At 54.9% G+C, this 16158-nt stretch overlaps 1 protein-coding gene across 1 annotated transcript in view; it reads left to right on the top strand.

Moving 5' to 3' along the window:
• CACNA1I (calcium voltage-gated channel subunit alpha1 I) overlaps positions 1-16158 on the top strand; it is a 101037-nt gene that overhangs the window by 50616 nt on the left and 34263 nt on the right. The window contains exons 5-8 of the mRNA XM_026479264.2: positions 3297-3456; positions 9154-9469; positions 10850-10942; positions 14259-14571. Coding sequence (XP_026335049.2) covers positions 3297-3456; positions 9154-9469; positions 10850-10942; positions 14259-14571 — 882 coding nt within the window. The remainder of the gene's footprint in view (positions 1-3296; positions 3457-9153; positions 9470-10849; positions 10943-14258; positions 14572-16158) is intronic.

Raw genomic sequence — 16158 nt, 5'->3', positions numbered from 1 at the left:
TGGATGGATTGCAAGGGTGCTTGGTCTGTTTCCTTGCTTCCCTCCCCTGCATACCCTTGCCTACCCTGTTGGGGGTGGGGGTGGGGTATTGAGCCCTCACTAGCCCTGGCCTCCTCTCAACTGGAAGCCACAGCCTGCAAGGGAGCCCCACGCCCTTTCCTAGGAGGAGGCTGACCTAGTTTTGTGGGGAGGGAGGATGGGGTAGGCATTAATTATTGATTGGAAATCACGCCACACAGAGCTCGTGATGTAAATCCCAAATAATTACCCTCGTTAACAACCACCTTAGCATCATCCCTGGAATAAATAAAAATCCGGAGAGGGCGCCTGTTCTCCTTGTCACCATCTTTTCATCCTCCCCTCTCCAGTCTTCCATTCTTTCCTCATGACTTATCACATCATTCAGCAAATATTGGCTGAGCCTTTGTTCTGGGCTAGGACCCGCTGGGTTCTGAGAATGCTGACCAGACACAGGCCCTGCTCCCAGGAGCTTACAGCCCAGTGGAAGTGGCAGGAGGGTAAACATAATTATACACTAGGGCTAGAAGATTACCTAGTGAATGGGGCCTCCAAGGTTGTGCAGTATGCAACTTATACAACTGTACAAGGCAGCCTAGGTTAGGTCAGAGGTGCTGAGATTGCCCAAAGCAGAAGAGAGAGGGATGAATTCCACCTGGGATGCAGTGAGAAGGGGTAGGGGAAAGCTTTACAGAGAGAAAGTAGAGCTTCAACTGGGCTGTGGTGGGTGAATAGGGATTTGCCAGGCATAAGAGACATGGAAAGGTGTTCCAGAAAGAACAGCATGAGTAAAAGCACGGAGGTGTGAAATCCCATGGTATATTTAGGGAACTTCGAATAATTTGGTATTGAGAGAGAAATAGGCATAGGTGAAAGAGAGAGAGAGAGAGAGAGAGAGATTAAGCTGGAGAGGTAGGAAGAGTCAGACCTCACAGGATCTCAGAAGGTAGGCATTCAAGAGTGATATACCAGCTCCTGACCCACTTTGGGGCCACAGACATTTGTGTGGACCTTCTCCCAAGAAAAATTCATGATGTCGTACTTGTACATTTTATAGCAATTTCATAAGGTTTATGGACCTCCTGCAGTCCTTCCAGACCTTTCTGTCCTGGGTTCTGTTTTCCTCTGTTTTCTGTCTTGGGCTCAGGAATCGCCCCTGTTCTGTCCTGGGCTCTGTTTTCCCTGGGCTGGCTTCAGTCATAGGCAGGTGCTGCCCTGCTAAGGCAGGATGGTCCCAGCAGCGGTCCCAGCAGGTCCAGGCGTAACTCTTCCTGGTTTGCAAGCTCTGCAGAAAGTGAGCGTTTCCCTCCCCATGTAGTTCCAGCACAAGACTCAGGGCGGACCCTTATTGGTCCCGGCTGGGGTCACATGCCCATTCTGGACCAACCCCTGGGGCTAGGGGAACAGAATGTGCTCATTAGCCAGGCTCAGGTCATGTGATCTCCATGGCAGCCCAGCCAAACCACAGGGACTGGAGTGGGGGAGTGGGGCTGTTTTGTTTTGTTTTGAAGATTTATGTATTCATTTGAGAGAGCAAGATAGAGAAAGGGTGTACCAAGCAGGGGGAGGTGAAGAGGGAGAGGGAGAAGCAGACTCCCCACTGAGCAGGGAACCCAATGCAGGGCTCAGTCCCAGGACCCTGAGATCATGACCTGAGCCGAAGGCAAATGCTTAACTGACTGAGCCACCCAGGTGCCCCACGGGGCTGTGTTCATAGGACCGGGAAAGGAGGCCGGGCCAAACCACAGAGGTGACCCATCTGCCTGGGGTTTGTACTCCTGTGGATTCTCCAGTTACTGGGGTGGCTGGATCTTCCTCTGTGGAGCCAAGGGGGAGTGGGTGGCATACAAACAGCTAATGAGGTCATGATGATGGATGACATCACCCAGACTTGAGAGAGCAGGTCCGTTTCACAGGTGGGGGCTGGGGGTGGGACTGAGCCTGTGGAAAGGGAGAGGGCATGGAGGGTGTGGATGGTGGTGTGGATCAGCCCAGGGCAGGAGGGGCAGAAGGGCAGGATGGGGAGGTAGATGTGAGGGGTGCTAAGTGTGTGGGGGTGGGGCTGCAAGCTGTGGGGTGGGAACACCGGGGTTTGCTGAGATTTGGGTGTAGGCCTGGAGCTGGGGGACTTTCTCAGGGTGGCTGCTGTCTTCTTGGACCCCTTTGCTGAGAGGCCTTGTCTACCAAGAGGGGAAGGGACTGGCTCAAGGTCTCATGGCCAATAGGGTAGGATTTGAACCTGGATCTGTCTAAAAATCAGAGACTGCATGCTTTCCACAGGCCTTCTATTCCTACCTGCCGGGTTTCAGGATGTCAGGCCCCTCCAGGGTATAACTGATATATTCTGCTCCCCTCCCATACCTGCCTGAAGCCCCCCTCAGTCACCCTGACCTCCCCCCCCCCAAGGGACTCCTGTCTCCATTCCCATTACCCCTTTTCTCCTTTTCTTGCCTCTGGCTTGGCTGATTCTTTGCAGCTGTTCCTCAGGAAGGAACGGCGTCTTCTGCTATCAGGCCAGATCTGAGTCCACCGCGGGCTGGCTCTCTGTAGGTTGTCCAGGAGCTCTGCCTGGTTCTATCATGGGTGGGGTGGGGCAGCAGAGTCGTTCTGGTTGGCTGGTATGACTGTATCCTGGCATGTTCGGGGAACCAGTGGCTGCCCCAGCGATGAAGAACATTTGGGAAGCATTCATTAGGCACCTACTGTGCTCATCTGGGTGGGTTATGGGCAGAGTGAGATGAGCCAGCCTCGGTCTCAGGCTGCCAGGTAACTGAGGGTTGCGGAGGGAATGCCAGGTGTGGTGTCAGGACACCTGGTTTAAATCCAGACCCTGCTGCTTCCCAGCTGTGCGACTCTGGGCAAGTAGCTTCAGTTCTATAAGCCTCCAGTTCTTCTTCTATAGAATAGGGGTAATATCACCAGCCTCACAGAGCTGTCCTGAAGACTGAGGGAGATTACATTTGTCCATTCCCAAGAAGAGAGTTTGGCACATCAGTGGAGCTCCATAAATAAATAGCTGCTTATTCATCCAGAATCTGGCGGAAGTGTGGTGGGGTCCAGAGCCATTTCTGTGGCCTCTGCGTGGAAGGGCAGACACCAAGGAGAGTGTCTGTCTAATGGCCACTGAGCAGGCTGGGAACAGTTGGGAGCCCCTGCCCGTGTGTCCCCACCTCTCGTCCCAGTGCCCCCTCCCTGTTTCTCTGAGCCTGCGCTCCCCCTCTGCCCTTGGGCCCTCTGCTCCCAAGTCTGACGGTCTCTCCACCCTCCCCCGCTCACAGGTATGCGGATCCTGGTAAACCTGCTGCTGGACACGCTGCCCATGCTGGGGAACGTCCTCCTGCTCTGCTTCTTTGTCTTCTTCATCTTCGGCATCATCGGCGTACAGCTCTGGGCGGGCCTGCTGCGAAACCGCTGCTTCCTGGAGGAGAACTTCACCATGTGAGTGTAGCCCCCGCCCCCCATGTGGGCAGGCTACCCTCAGGGCAGCGACTGTCGAAGCCGTCTAAACAGAAGCCAAGCTTTGGCGCTTGGAGGAGTTGGGTTGAGCTGTCTGAGAGATTTGGCATCTCCAGAATCTCCCGGGGAGGGGAGAGCCGCATCTTGGAGTGTACACACCTACACAGATGCGTTTGGACAGGAGCGGGCTACCAATTTACCGTGCGTTAGCGCGTTCCCGCCCGGCACCGGGCCCGGGGAGACAGAAATAGGGGAGTGTGCTCATTCAGCCTCTCACTCGGCAAAAGCACTCAAGTGGCTGCTCTTGCCAAGCCCGTGCTCAGCGCTGAGGCCCCAGCAGAAGACGGAGTTGCTGTCCTTGGGGAACGGGGCACAGATGCCTCTGCGAGTGGTTCTCGTGGACCGAGGACGTCTGCCGGAGGCATGGGGGCACTGCCCCATGGCGTGGGCTGAGCTTTCTCCCTCGCAGCCTGTCAGTTACGGAGGTGAAACTAAACCCGAGAGCCGGGGTGAGCACTGGGGAGGGGCCTGGCTCTCCTGCCCATTGCTGTGGGGACCGGTGGGGTACCTGGGTAGACCAGAGAAGGGGCACCCTTGTGGGAAAGGCCCTGTGGGAGGCGTGGGGGGTCTACACTTGTGTCGATCACTTGGAAGAGGTGGGCTCTGAGGCAGCAGGAGAGAGGGGCACCTGCTTCTCCTGGTCTCGGCGTCAAAGATGGAGATGTGCAGGTGTGAGCTCTCAGCTTTTGGGGTTCAGGACACGTCCAGACCCCTCTGTCCCACGTGGATCTTTCCCTTGGGCATTCCGTGGCCACCCCCGTTCTCATTGTCCCACTGCAGCCCCAGTGTCACCACCCTGCTGGAGGCCTTCCCCCCCCCCCCCACTGCCCCCCGCTCCCAGACACTCCATTGCCTTATCCTGCTTGATTTCCTCTTGGCACCATCTCTGTCTGAAATTACCTCCCTTGTGAGTTTATTCTACTTGGTTGTTGAGCGTCTCCAGACTGGTTTACTTACTTGGTTAACAGTGATGAAGTGCCCAGCGTAACAGGTGTGGTTGAGGTAATGCTTAAATTTGACCCCATGTGGAGGCCAGGCGACCGAGGTTAAGAGCGGAGTATCGGCTAGAATTTGAACTCAGGTTCCCCCGCCTGCAGAGCCCGCTGTGACTGCCCCTGGTGAGCCTGCTCCAAGCATCCCTCCAGGCGCAGAAGCTCCTGGGGAGACCCCAGGTGGTCGTTTTGGGGGTTCTTGAGCTCCCAATCAGGACAGTATCGCCCAGCTAGGAAGTGGCAGGATCCAGAATGTGAGCCCAGGACTGGTGTCCTCTGCAAAGCAGCTGGTCCCTTCTTCCAGATTCTGTCGAAGCATTAACATGCATGCACATGACCGTTCACATCCCAGACAGGTTTTCAAAATGCGAATTGCTCTGACAGTGAGGCTTGAGGGTGTTTTCACACCAGTGTTTCTTACTCCATGGATAAACAACAGTTCGTCTCGCCAGCCCCTGTTGATGGACCTTGCATGGTTTCCAAGGTTTGGCTCTTGCGTAAAAGAGCGCATCACGCACACGTGTGACCCTTATATGCACACGTGATCAGTGGCTAGGCTCGTAATTGCTAGTCAAAGTGTATGTCTATTTTTATACTTCTTTGGTGAAGATACAAATTGCATGCGGTAGTGGGCACAGCTATTAAGCGTACAGCTTAGTGAAGTGTTCCGTGGGTCTGCGCCAACGTAAGGCCACCCGGGGGGCCCCCTCCTGCCCCTGGCCGCTTCCCGTCCCTGTCACCCCAAAGTAGCCACTATTCTGACCTCTCTCACCATAGATTTGTGTTGCCTGTTTCTGAGGTTTCTTTCAGTGGCGTCTTTAACACCTTTGTGTCTGCTTCTTTGGCTCAGCGTAACGTCTTTGAGATTCACCCACGGGCTTGCGGGCGGCAGTCGTTTTTTTGGTTTTCATTGCTGTGGGTAGATATTGAGCAAATATACAAGTACTTATTTTTTTCAGTCCACTGTTGATTTGGGCTGTTTCTGGGTTTTTTGGCTCTTGTGACTCATGCACATTCTTGTACATATCTTTGGTGGATAGAGCTGTCCTTTCTTTGGGTAAATACCCAGGAGTGGAATCACCAAGGGTGCACGTACGTTTAGCTTGAGCAGATTTTTGTCAAGCGGGTTTCCAGACTGGCTGCACTAAATGTCTGCTTGCAAAATCTGAGAGTTCAGGGGCCCGGCATCCTTAGCAACATTTGGGATTGTCAGTCCTTTTAATTTTAACTATTCCAGTGAGAGGGCAGTGGTATCTTATCGTGGTTTTAATTTGTACTGCCCAGATGTCTAGTGAGGATGAGCCCTTTTTGCGGGCACACGGGCCATTCATGCATCTTCTTATGCAGGGTCTGCTACGGTCTTTGGCCATTTTTAGCTTGCGTTGTCCTTTCATTATAAGTTTGTAGTGGTTGGTTCTTTGTATTCTGGATTTGTGTCCTTTGGTGGCATATATATATATATATATATATATCAGATATTTTATTCCAGCCTGTTCCATTTTCACTCTCTTCATGGTGCTGTTGCATGAACAGAAGCTCTTAGTTGTGATGAAGTCCAGATTATCAATCACTGTTTTAATATTGCTTTTCGTGTCCAGTTTAATCCTTTCTTAACCCAAGGTGATGAAAATATTCTCCAACGTTTTCTCTTAGAAACTTTCCCATTTTATCTTTCACATTTAGGTCTGTATTCCATCTCAAATAATTTTTAGTATGGTACACGGTTGGGCTCCAGAGTCCCTTTCTATAAGGATGCCCGACTGTCCCAGCACGTTGATTGAGAAGTCCATCCTTTCTCTGTGGAGTTGCCGTGGTGTCTTTGTGACCGGCAGGTGGCCATTTGTATTCGGGGTGGATGCGTACATGTTAATTGTTGGTGGATGTTGCCAAGTTGTCTTCTAAAAAGGTTGTATTCCACCACCAGCGTGTGTGCACGTCTGTTTGCACTCGCTCTTTTCTGCACTCAGTACTATCAGCCCGGAAACATTTCTGTTTGTATGTGTGTAGAATGATCTCGATGTTGTTTTTGTTTGCATTTTCCTGTCATTAGTCAAGTGATCATCTCTTCTTATATATTGGTATATTGGCCCCCCCTTTTTTCAAGTACATTGGCCATTTTTATTTCATTTGTGAATTTTTTTTTCTTTGCATTTTTATGTCCTTTTTTCCCTAGTGGTTATTTTTCTTTTTCTTACTGAGTTACAGGAGATTTTAATATGCTGTAGTTATCTTTTATTTGTGTTTTTTTTTTAAGTTTACTTATTTATTTTTTTTAGTAATTTCTGTACCCAATGTGGAGCTTGAACTCACAACCCTGGCATCAAGAATCGCGTGCTCTTTCGACTGAGCCAGCCAGGCGCCCCTCTTTTATTTGTGTTATATGTTCCCAAGATTCATCCCAGAGGAATGGCAGTCGCTAACTTGTTTTTGTAAATAAAGTTTTATTGGAACACAGCCATGACACTTGTTTAACTATTTCCTATGACTATTTCACATTACAATGATGCAGTTGAGTAATTGGCACAGAGACTATATGGTCTGCAAAAAATATTTTCTTTCTTTCTTTTTTAATCCTTTATTTTGACAAGTACTTTTTTTTTTTAAGATTTTATTTATTTATTTGACAGAGAGAGAGGTAGCGAGAGAGGGAACACAAGCGGGGGGAGTGGGAGAGGGAGAAGCAGGCTTCCCGCCGAGCAGGGAGCCTGATGTGGGGCTCGATCCCATCATGACCGGAGCCTAAGGCGGATGCCTAACAACTGAGCCACCCAGGTGCCCCTGCAAAAAATATTTTCTATCTGGCCCTTTGCACAAAAACCTTGCCGACCTCTGCTTTATCCCAGTTTTTTGCTTATCTTTTTACTTAGTATGCTCTCTTTTGTCTCATAGAAATTTTACATTTGGGACTGCCTGGGTGGCTTAGTCACTTAAGGGTCCAACACTTGATTTTGGCTCAGGTTATGATCTCAGGGTCGTGAGCTCAAGCCCCACATCAGGCTGCATGCGGGGGCATGGAGCCTGCTTAAGATTCTCTCTCTCCCTCTCCTTCTGCTCCCCGCCCACCTCCCCACCCCCACCTCCTCTCCTTCTCTAAAAATAAAAAAAAGAAAAAGAAAGGAAGAAAATTTACATTTATATATAGTCAATCTTGACCTTTTCCTTTGTAGCATTTGGATTTTGTGTATTTTATCCAGAAGGCCTTATATATCTTGAGTTAACAAAAATGTTCCCTGTTCTCTTGTAATATTTTTGTGGTTATGTTTGTTTCATTTATGATTTTTAATCCACCAGAAGTTTATTATTTTAAATTATATAATATATTTTACTTAACCTAATGTAACCCAAAGATTATTATTTTCTTTCTTTTTTTTTTAAGATATATTTATTTTAGACAGAGAGAGCACAGCAGGAGGGGCAGAGGGAGAAGGAGAGAGAATCTCAAGCAGACTCCGCGCTCAGCGCAGAGTCTGACATGGGGTTTGGTCCCAGGACCCTGAGATCACTACCTGAGCCAAAACCAAGAGTCAGACGTTTAACTGACTGCACCACCCAGGCACCCCAAAAGATTATTATTTTCAATGTGCAATCAATATACATAATTAATGAGATAACTTACATTCTTTTTTTCTTTTAATACAAAGCCTTCAAGAAGTTTATTTTTATATATAGTGTGAGGTAGGGATGTGGCTTTATTATTTTCCAAACAGATAGCAATTATCTCAACACCATTTATTGTTTAGTTCTTCTATTCCCCATGGATCTGAAAAGGTGTTTCTGTAATAGACTATTCTGTTTTATGTGTGGGTTTGTCCCTGTGCTCTGTGGTGCTCCACGAATCTTTCTGTTCCTGTTGCAGTACCACACTTTAGTAATAATTGTAGTTGTATTTTGCTCTCTTGTCGGGTTGGACTCCACTCCTCTTTCTCCTTTTAAAAAATTGTCTTGACTCTTCTCCCATCCAGATAAATCCTAGAACCATCGGGCCAGACAAAAATACGTTGGGATTTTGATTGGATTGCAATGAATCATTGTTTAACCCCACAGGATGGGTAGGGCAGTGATTGTCAACTCTGTCTCACAGAGGAGGAAATTGACAGTCCAAGAGAGGAAGTTAACAGTCCAAGGTCACACAGATGGGAACGGGTGGGCCAGGCAGAGGGTCAGCTTCTCATCTGTTGGATCGGTAAAAGTCAGCATTTGTGGATTAAACACGTACTCTGGCCTGACCAACGGTGTGTGGGGACTGGGGAGCCTGAGACTCCGTCCTTGCCCTAACAGAACTGCAGCCTCCCAGAGAAGCTGGGTGCGTATGCCCCAGGAGCAATATGGGGGTGTGTGCAGGACACAGTCCCGCGACAGGGGACCAAGGACTAGCCCTTAGGGAAGGCTCCCCAGTGTGGCCGGGGTTGGGGGGGCACCCTGGAACTGAGCACACTGGGTCAGTGGGAGATTTTTCGACCCTGGGGAAGGGTGTCCTAGGTTGGGGAACAACATGGCAAAGGCCTGAAGGCAATGACAGGACCTGTTGGGACAGTTCTGCCATGCTACGTCGCCTCTGCCCTTTCTGCTCTGCCTGGTGGTGACCCGTCCCCCTTCTCCCCTTTTTCCCACTGTCCCCTGTGGGCAGACGAGGGGATGTGGCCCTGCCCCCCTACTACCAGCCAGAGGAGGACGACGAGATGCCTTTCATCTGCTCCCTTTCGGGGGACAACGGCATCATGGGCTGCCACGAGATCCCCCCACTCAAGGAGCAGGGCCGTGAGTGCTGCCTGTCCAAGGATGATGTCTACGACTTCGGGGCAGGGCGCCAGGACCTCAACGCCAGCGGGCTCTGCGTCAATTGGAACCGCTACTACAATGTGTGCCGCACGGGCAGCGCCAACCCCCACAAGGGTGCCATCAACTTTGACAACATCGGCTACGCCTGGATCGTCATCTTCCAGGTGAGGCCCCGCAGGCCTGGCCCCAGCCCCTGTGCCGCGGCCTGGGAGACCCGAGTCCGGTGCGGTGAGGGGTGGAGCAAACAGCTTCTGGCATGGAGGGTTTTGTGCTAGGGGTTTCACTGAAATCTGCCCAGCTTGCTGGCACACTGGGCGTTATCATGCCCCGATTACAGACAGAGCAACTGAGGTTCGAAAGAAAGGAAGCAAGCTGTTTGAAGATCCCATGCTATTTAATGGAGAATCGGGATTTTTAATCCCGGTCTGAATGACCCCAAAGCCTGTGCTCTTTGTGGAATCCCAGGTGGCCTGGGGGCAGATGGATCCCAGTGGGGAGGTCTGTTTCTAGAAGGGAGAGGCCCGACTCACGCCTTGTTCGAGGGGCTGACCGGGCAAGGCCCATGCTCAGGACCTGGGGGCAAAGACATTCCTGGTGGAGGTACTGCTCCAGCAAAAGCCTGGGTGCAGGGAAGCCCTGGGGTGTGCAGAGAGCACCGAGAGCTGTTTGTCTATTTGGGCAGGGTCTCTTGGACGGTTCTTTTGATCAGTCAGTAAGAAATACATTTTACTCCGTGCACGTGGAGACGTACGCTCACAGAGCAGCGTTACCGTTACTGCGTGTATAGGGCTTTACTGCCCTGCGTGGCCCCCGTGTGCTGCAGAGGACAGGGATGGGCTATGTGGAGGGAAATAGGGCTGTGGGACCTTGGATGCACTGCTTGATGTCTCTGTGCCTCAGTTTTTCACCTCTAATGTCGGAGTAATGACTGCTCTGAGAAGAAGCCAGGTGATGTGAGCAGAGCAGTCAGCCCAGCGTGGAGTGAGTGCTTGGTCAAGGTCACCTTCCTCTGCCCTCAGAAGGAAGAACAGGGCTGGAGCAGAGGGTGGTGGCTGAGAAGCCCCGAGGAGACGGGAGGGCCTTCCCCATGGTGGCAGCTCTGTGCGCTGTGCTGCTCTGTGGCTTTGCTCTGAGGAGCAGTGAGATCACAGACTTCAGAGCTGCAGGGTGTGATGTGATGTGAACACAGCCCGGCGGCTGTGTTTGGAGACCCTTGGCCCCGAGGGGGTGAGTGGGCTGCCCAGGGCCCCCTGCTTCCAGCCCTCCTGCCTTGGTGTGGGAGACTGGAGAGGGGTGGGCTCTGGAGCAAGAGGCACCAGGCTTAAGCCTGGCTGCCCGCCTTCCTGGCTGTGTGACAGTGGGCAGAGACTCTAACCTCTCTGAACTTCCGTCTCCTCACGTGTGTACCGGGGTAAGGCCGGCTGGCCCACGGAGCCTTGTGCAGAGTCCAAGAGGGGATGTGGACCAGGCAGCCCGGCACATAGTAGGGCGTTGGCCTGGGGCGCCGCCCCCCGTCTCAGGCCCGCTCCCCGCTCTGGCTGCAGGTGATCACTCTGGAAGGCTGGGTGGAGATCATGTACTACGTGATGGACGCTCACTCCTTCTACAACTTCATCTACTTTATCCTGCTTATCATAGTAAGTGTCAGGGGGCTGGGGCTCTCTGGGCACGCTCCGGGACCCATGCACCAGGGATGGGGTTGGGGGGTCCCCAGGGAGCTGCACAGAGCCAGGAGAGCTGAGTGGGAGGGAGCAGGAGGGTTATTTTTTTTTTTTTTTTCATTTTATTGTTAAGTAATCTCTACCCCCAGCGTGGGGCTCAAACTCACAACCCGGAGATCAAGAGTCTCGTGCTCCGCTCACCGATCCTGCCGGGCTCCCCAGGAGGGGCAATTTTTCAATGCCTCCGAGCACGGGTGATGAAGGGACTCGTCAGGGCGGCGGCGGGAAGCATCCGTCACTTTCTGTTGCTTTCATTCCTCATTTCTGGGCAGTTAAGTCCATCTAGTTGCTCCTGCTCGTGTTTCTCTGCCTCGTGGTCGCTGGGAATGCATTCTTCTCCTGACCTTAGCCAGGTGCGGCCCCTGGATGGGAGCTTCTCTAGGGCTCCAGCGGACTCCTCTTTTTCCTGGGGTGGGAAGAGGAGATGGGGGGGCCGCTTCCTCAAGGGGCGTCCGGAAATTCTCGGAGGGTTTCCTACCTCTCTGCCTTATGGGGGTCGCTTGGCGGTGGACAGAGCAGGGCCCTCCCCCGCTGGCAGCCCCTCCTGCCTCCGCCCCCCCCCGCAGTCTGTCCAAAGCGAGCTCATCCACCTTGTCATGCCCGCCTGCCTGCAGCTTCAGCCCCAGCACAGTCCCCCAAATGTCAAGGTGATTCACTCCTGGGAGAGTCATTGCTGGCTTCCTGCTGTTGTGAGGCTGGGTTTTCTGGCGTCCTGGTGGTGGGAGAGGGCACGCTTGGCTCTCTGGGGCAGCACCCCTTTCTGAGCTGGTGGGACCTTGACCTGGGGGTTCAGGACAAGCTGGCAAGTGACCTGAGACATACCTGCTGTTGGCTTTGCTCTGATGCCTTCCTGGGGAGGCTGGGGCTTTGGACCCCTAAGGAGACAGCCAGATAAAAGGAGTGGGGTCCGGGCTTCATTCAGCATTGCCGTTCACCCACTGGTCTGTCCATTGCCCCAGCACAGCCAGGGAAGCCTGCGCTGCTTGGAGCCCTGAGCTAAGCACTGGGAACTGAGCAGTGAGGTGGGCCTGGCTCTGCTCTTGAGGAGCTCAGTCTGGGGGCAGGGGCTGGGGGTGGGGGCGGAGATGGGCTACAGCTGACAGTGACCAGACAGGTTGTTAGGAGCCATGACAGAAGGAAGCCTGAGAGGCTGAGGGAGGACAAAGGATTTCTCTAATCTAGCTTGGAGGAGGGAGGGGGGAGTGGGAAGCTTCCCCGAGGAGGCGATACCAGGATGGAGCCTTAACGGCTCAGGACAGGCGGCCGGAGGGGAGAACATTCTGGGCAGGGGGCTGCGTGCAGAGACCTTGAAATGGACAGGAACCCGGGGGGGGGGGACCTCAAACCACTGGGGTTGCTAGAGGAGCCTCGAATTTCAGAGAGGAGCTGGAGAATGTGGTCTGCCCCTCCGGATGCAGTTAGGGGTGGGAACGTGGGGTTGGCGACTCCCAGCGTGACCCAAGTTAGGCCCCTTAGCTCCCCCGGCCCGCAGTAAGTGGGGGACAGGGATGGCACCTCAGGCTTATGGGCTCTCAGGAAGATTGGAGGAGACAGAGCCTGCGGCCCGGCACACAGGAAGCGCTCAGTAAGTGAGCCCTGCTCCTATTACCACTGCTGTTATTGGGTCCCAGGTGGCCCTGTCACAAGAGAGGGGCCCTGGCAGGGGGCTAAGGATGCTGAGTTCTCCAGGAGCTGGGAAGGGCCCTGAGAGCAGAGCCTGAGCGACCGTGCTGTCATTCTGCCCTCACAACCCTGGCCCCACAGGGCCACCAGCCCACTCTGTTCCTCAGGTGAGGAGCCCCAGTGAGGCAAGAGGTCCTCAGCCCTCAGACTCAGGTCCCCAGTGCTCCCCTGTTTGGAAAAGTCTTAAGCTTGTCTTTCCTGAGCCTTCAGCTTCCTAGATGGGAAAATGGAGGTCCAGAAGGGATGGGGGTGGGGGCCAGGGCCATAGGGCAGCAGCTGTGGAGACAGGCTGGGTAGAAACCTGACAGGTGTGAGCTCCCCGAGGGAAGGGGCTGTGCCCTCTCCTTCCTCGTGACCCCTGACACAGGCCTGGTGTGGAGCAGGGCCCCAGGAGATGCTTGTGGAAGACGTGACCAAGAGAGCCAATGAGGGACATCTTACCAGGGAATTTTTCCAGAGTCTTCCAGCCAGGAAGGCCTCCCCTGATAACCCGGGAAGCCCAGCTTCCTATCTGTGGCCTGGGGGACAGGAGGGAAGGTTGAATCAGTGGCTGGGGCTGGGGCCTGGAGGAGGGTGGCCTGGAGGAGGATGAAAAGCCATTCCCCTTGCTGGCAGGGCCCGTGGATCCCGTTCAAAGGCTCAGCAAAGGCCAGGGGAGGGGCCTGCCCTCTGGAAACCAGGGCAGGAAGGGCTCCGCTCCCTGTGGTGGGCACTGGACCTGGGCCCTGAGTCATGAGGTGGCAGGATTCCTAGTGCTAACGAGGTGGCCTCTCCCCACCTCCTCCATCCAAGCACGGATAAAGCCATACAAGTAAATGCTTTCTGAAGGAACCTTCTCTTTTGTCTGGATGCCCAATTGAGGCCAAAGTCAAGCCAGAGTGAGGGCAGGGCTGGCGTGGGACTCAGGGCCTGGGTTGCCTGATTGGGGCTCGGCCTCCCTCCCTGGCCTCAGCACTGGTGTCCCAGGTGGGAGGGCAACCGTGGCCCCCGGGGCTGAGGGCCTGGGGAAACGGGCTTGGAAGCAGGTCCCAGTGGGGCCTGGGGAGCTGCCCAGGTCACCGCCGTCCTGGGGCCCTGCCCTCCTGTCGGAGCAAGGCCTCAGCAATCTTTTCCTGTCCCTATCTGTGCCCGTGCCTCTCCGTCTCTCTGGGCCCTCCACCCTCTGCTCCTCTCTCTCCCTGCCTCCTCGTGCCCCGTCGCTCTGTGTCTCCCGTGCCCTCCGCTCCTGTACCCTCTGAGCCTGTGTCACTCCCTCTCGGTGTTTCTCCTGTCGTCTCTCTGTACTCCTGGCCATCTCCATCTGCCTCCTGGCTCTGTCCCGTCCCTGTCTGGTGTCTCGGATCTGTCCCTGCTCCACCTCCTGTCTTCCTTTCGGCCTCTGTGTCCCTCTGCTTCTCGCCCTGCCTCTGTCACTCTGGCTCCACCTCTGTCCCCCCCACCCCCGTTTCTCTTTCTCCTTCTCTTCATTTTCCTCTCCCCCACCTCTGCCTCCCCCCACCCATCCGTCCCCTCTGTTCCTGTCCCTGTCCTCTCCTCCCGTTGGTCACAGGTGGGCTCCTTCTTCATGATCAACCTGTGCCTCGTTGTCATAGCGACCCAGTTCTCGGAGACCAAGCAGCGGGAGCACCGGCTGATGCTGGAGCAGCGGCAGCGCTACCTGTCCTCCAGCACGGTGGCCAGCTACGCGGAGCCCGGCGACTGTTACGAGGAGATCTTCCAGTACATCTGCCACATCCTGCGCAAGGCCAGGCGACGCGCCCTGGGCCTCTACCAGGCCCTGCAGAGCCGGCGCCGGGCCCCGGCCCCAGGGGCGCCCACCTCCGCCAAGCCCGGGCCCCACGCCAAGGAGCCCAGGCTCTACAGTAAGTGACCCTGCCCCCCATAGTCCCCCCACCACGGCCTCCAGGCCAGCCACTCAGGCCTCGTGTGCCTCCAGCCGGGGACTCAGAGACATGCCCCCCGCCCCATCTCCTCAGGGCCGGCAGAGCTGTCCAGCAGGTGCAGAACCCAGGCCTTCCCTCGGAGTGCCAGTCCATGCCCCTTGTTCCCTCGTCCTCGCTTTCCTGACTGCCTGCCGGGGCCTGGCCTGAGCTGGCCTGGGGCAGTGGCGGGGTGGGGGGAGCTCAGCACCCCACCCCCTGGAGGAATTCCCTTCGGATCCCAGTGTGTGGTCTCATGCACTCAGGCCCCACCCCGGGATTCACACTTGAAAGAAATGATCACTTGTCCATCCTGGCTGGTAAAACTTTGAAATTCCCCTCCACTTGGCCTGCCTCTCCCCCTACGCGGGTTCCTGTGGCCCCCCCGCCCCACGCTTGCTAGCACACCAGAGCAGTGACAGCCGGCCACCTGGAGTACAGGGGCTGTGGCCCCCACCCTGCAAAGGCGTGGCGTGTTAGGAACACCTGTGCCATTTTGTGATCTGTCTCCGGGCTGTTAGGCTCAGAAAGGGCTCTCCATTCATTCGCTCGTCTGTTCTAGAAAACAGTCCTGAGAAGGGGGCTGAGCGAGTAACAAGATCCCGTTTTCGGATGGGAAAACTAAGGTCCAGATAGATGAAGGGAGTCGCTTAAGGTCACACAGTGTGTCAGTGACAAAAACAGCATCAGGGATGTCAGAGTTGCGTTTGCTGAGCCCGCCTCCGGAGGAAAATTAACGCTCCCACTCCCGCAGAAGGCAGTGAGCTCCCCGGGAGAAGGGCCCCAGCCCCAGCCGGCCCCCCCCCCCCCCCCCCGCTGGTGCTGCAGAAGTCAGCAGGGACTGGACTGGAGAGCAGGTGAACGCTGTGTGACCCTGGGCAGCCTGGGCCCCTCTGTGGGCCTCAGGCTCCTGTTCTGTAAAGTGGAGGCTGAGGGCTCATGTGCAGTGGGAGTCAGCCACCCCCAGGCCCTGCTCCTGCAGCTCTGACGTCCTGGGAATCTGAGATTCTTGGGAGGCAAGTGGAGAACTGGTGCTCAGAGCTGCCGCCCACCCATCCTCGGGCGCCAGCCGTCCAGGCATGGTCTTGGAAGAGGCTCCAGGTGGCCCGTGGGCTGGCCCAGCACGTGGACGGGGGAGCCAGGGTCTGGGCAAGGCTGGGATGTGGTGTTCCTGGGTGACGCAGGGAGGGGCTTCCTGCTACTGCCCCCACCTTCTCCAGGGAACCTGTGTGGAGGGAAGTTCAGGGGGGTGTCTGGAGGGAAAACTTGTCCCCTGCCCTGGGGCCTCCGTGCCTTCCCCCTTCCCTGGGAAACAAGTTTCAGGGGGCCCAGCCCCACGTACAAGTGGGGCCGAGCAGGGCTTTGCTGGGATGGGACCGACCCCTGCGCTTCTGGCTGCCTCACCCCGGCTCCGGGGGGATGAATCAGTCCGAGGGCCTCGTCTGGGGCGTTGGGAGATATTTGGAGGCAAAGTCTGGAAAGGAAGGGTAGGCATTACATGTTTTTCTTTCCCTTTAATGTTATTTATTT

The sequence above is a fragment of the Ursus arctos genome, unplaced genomic scaffold, assembly GCF_023065955.2.
Source record: "Ursus arctos isolate Adak ecotype North America unplaced genomic scaffold, UrsArc2.0 scaffold_21, whole genome shotgun sequence".
Classification (NCBI taxonomy): domain Eukaryota; kingdom Metazoa; phylum Chordata; class Mammalia; order Carnivora; family Ursidae; genus Ursus; species Ursus arctos.
Note: the sequence above shows the minus strand (reverse complement) of the source record. Positions and strands in the feature narration are given on the sequence as shown.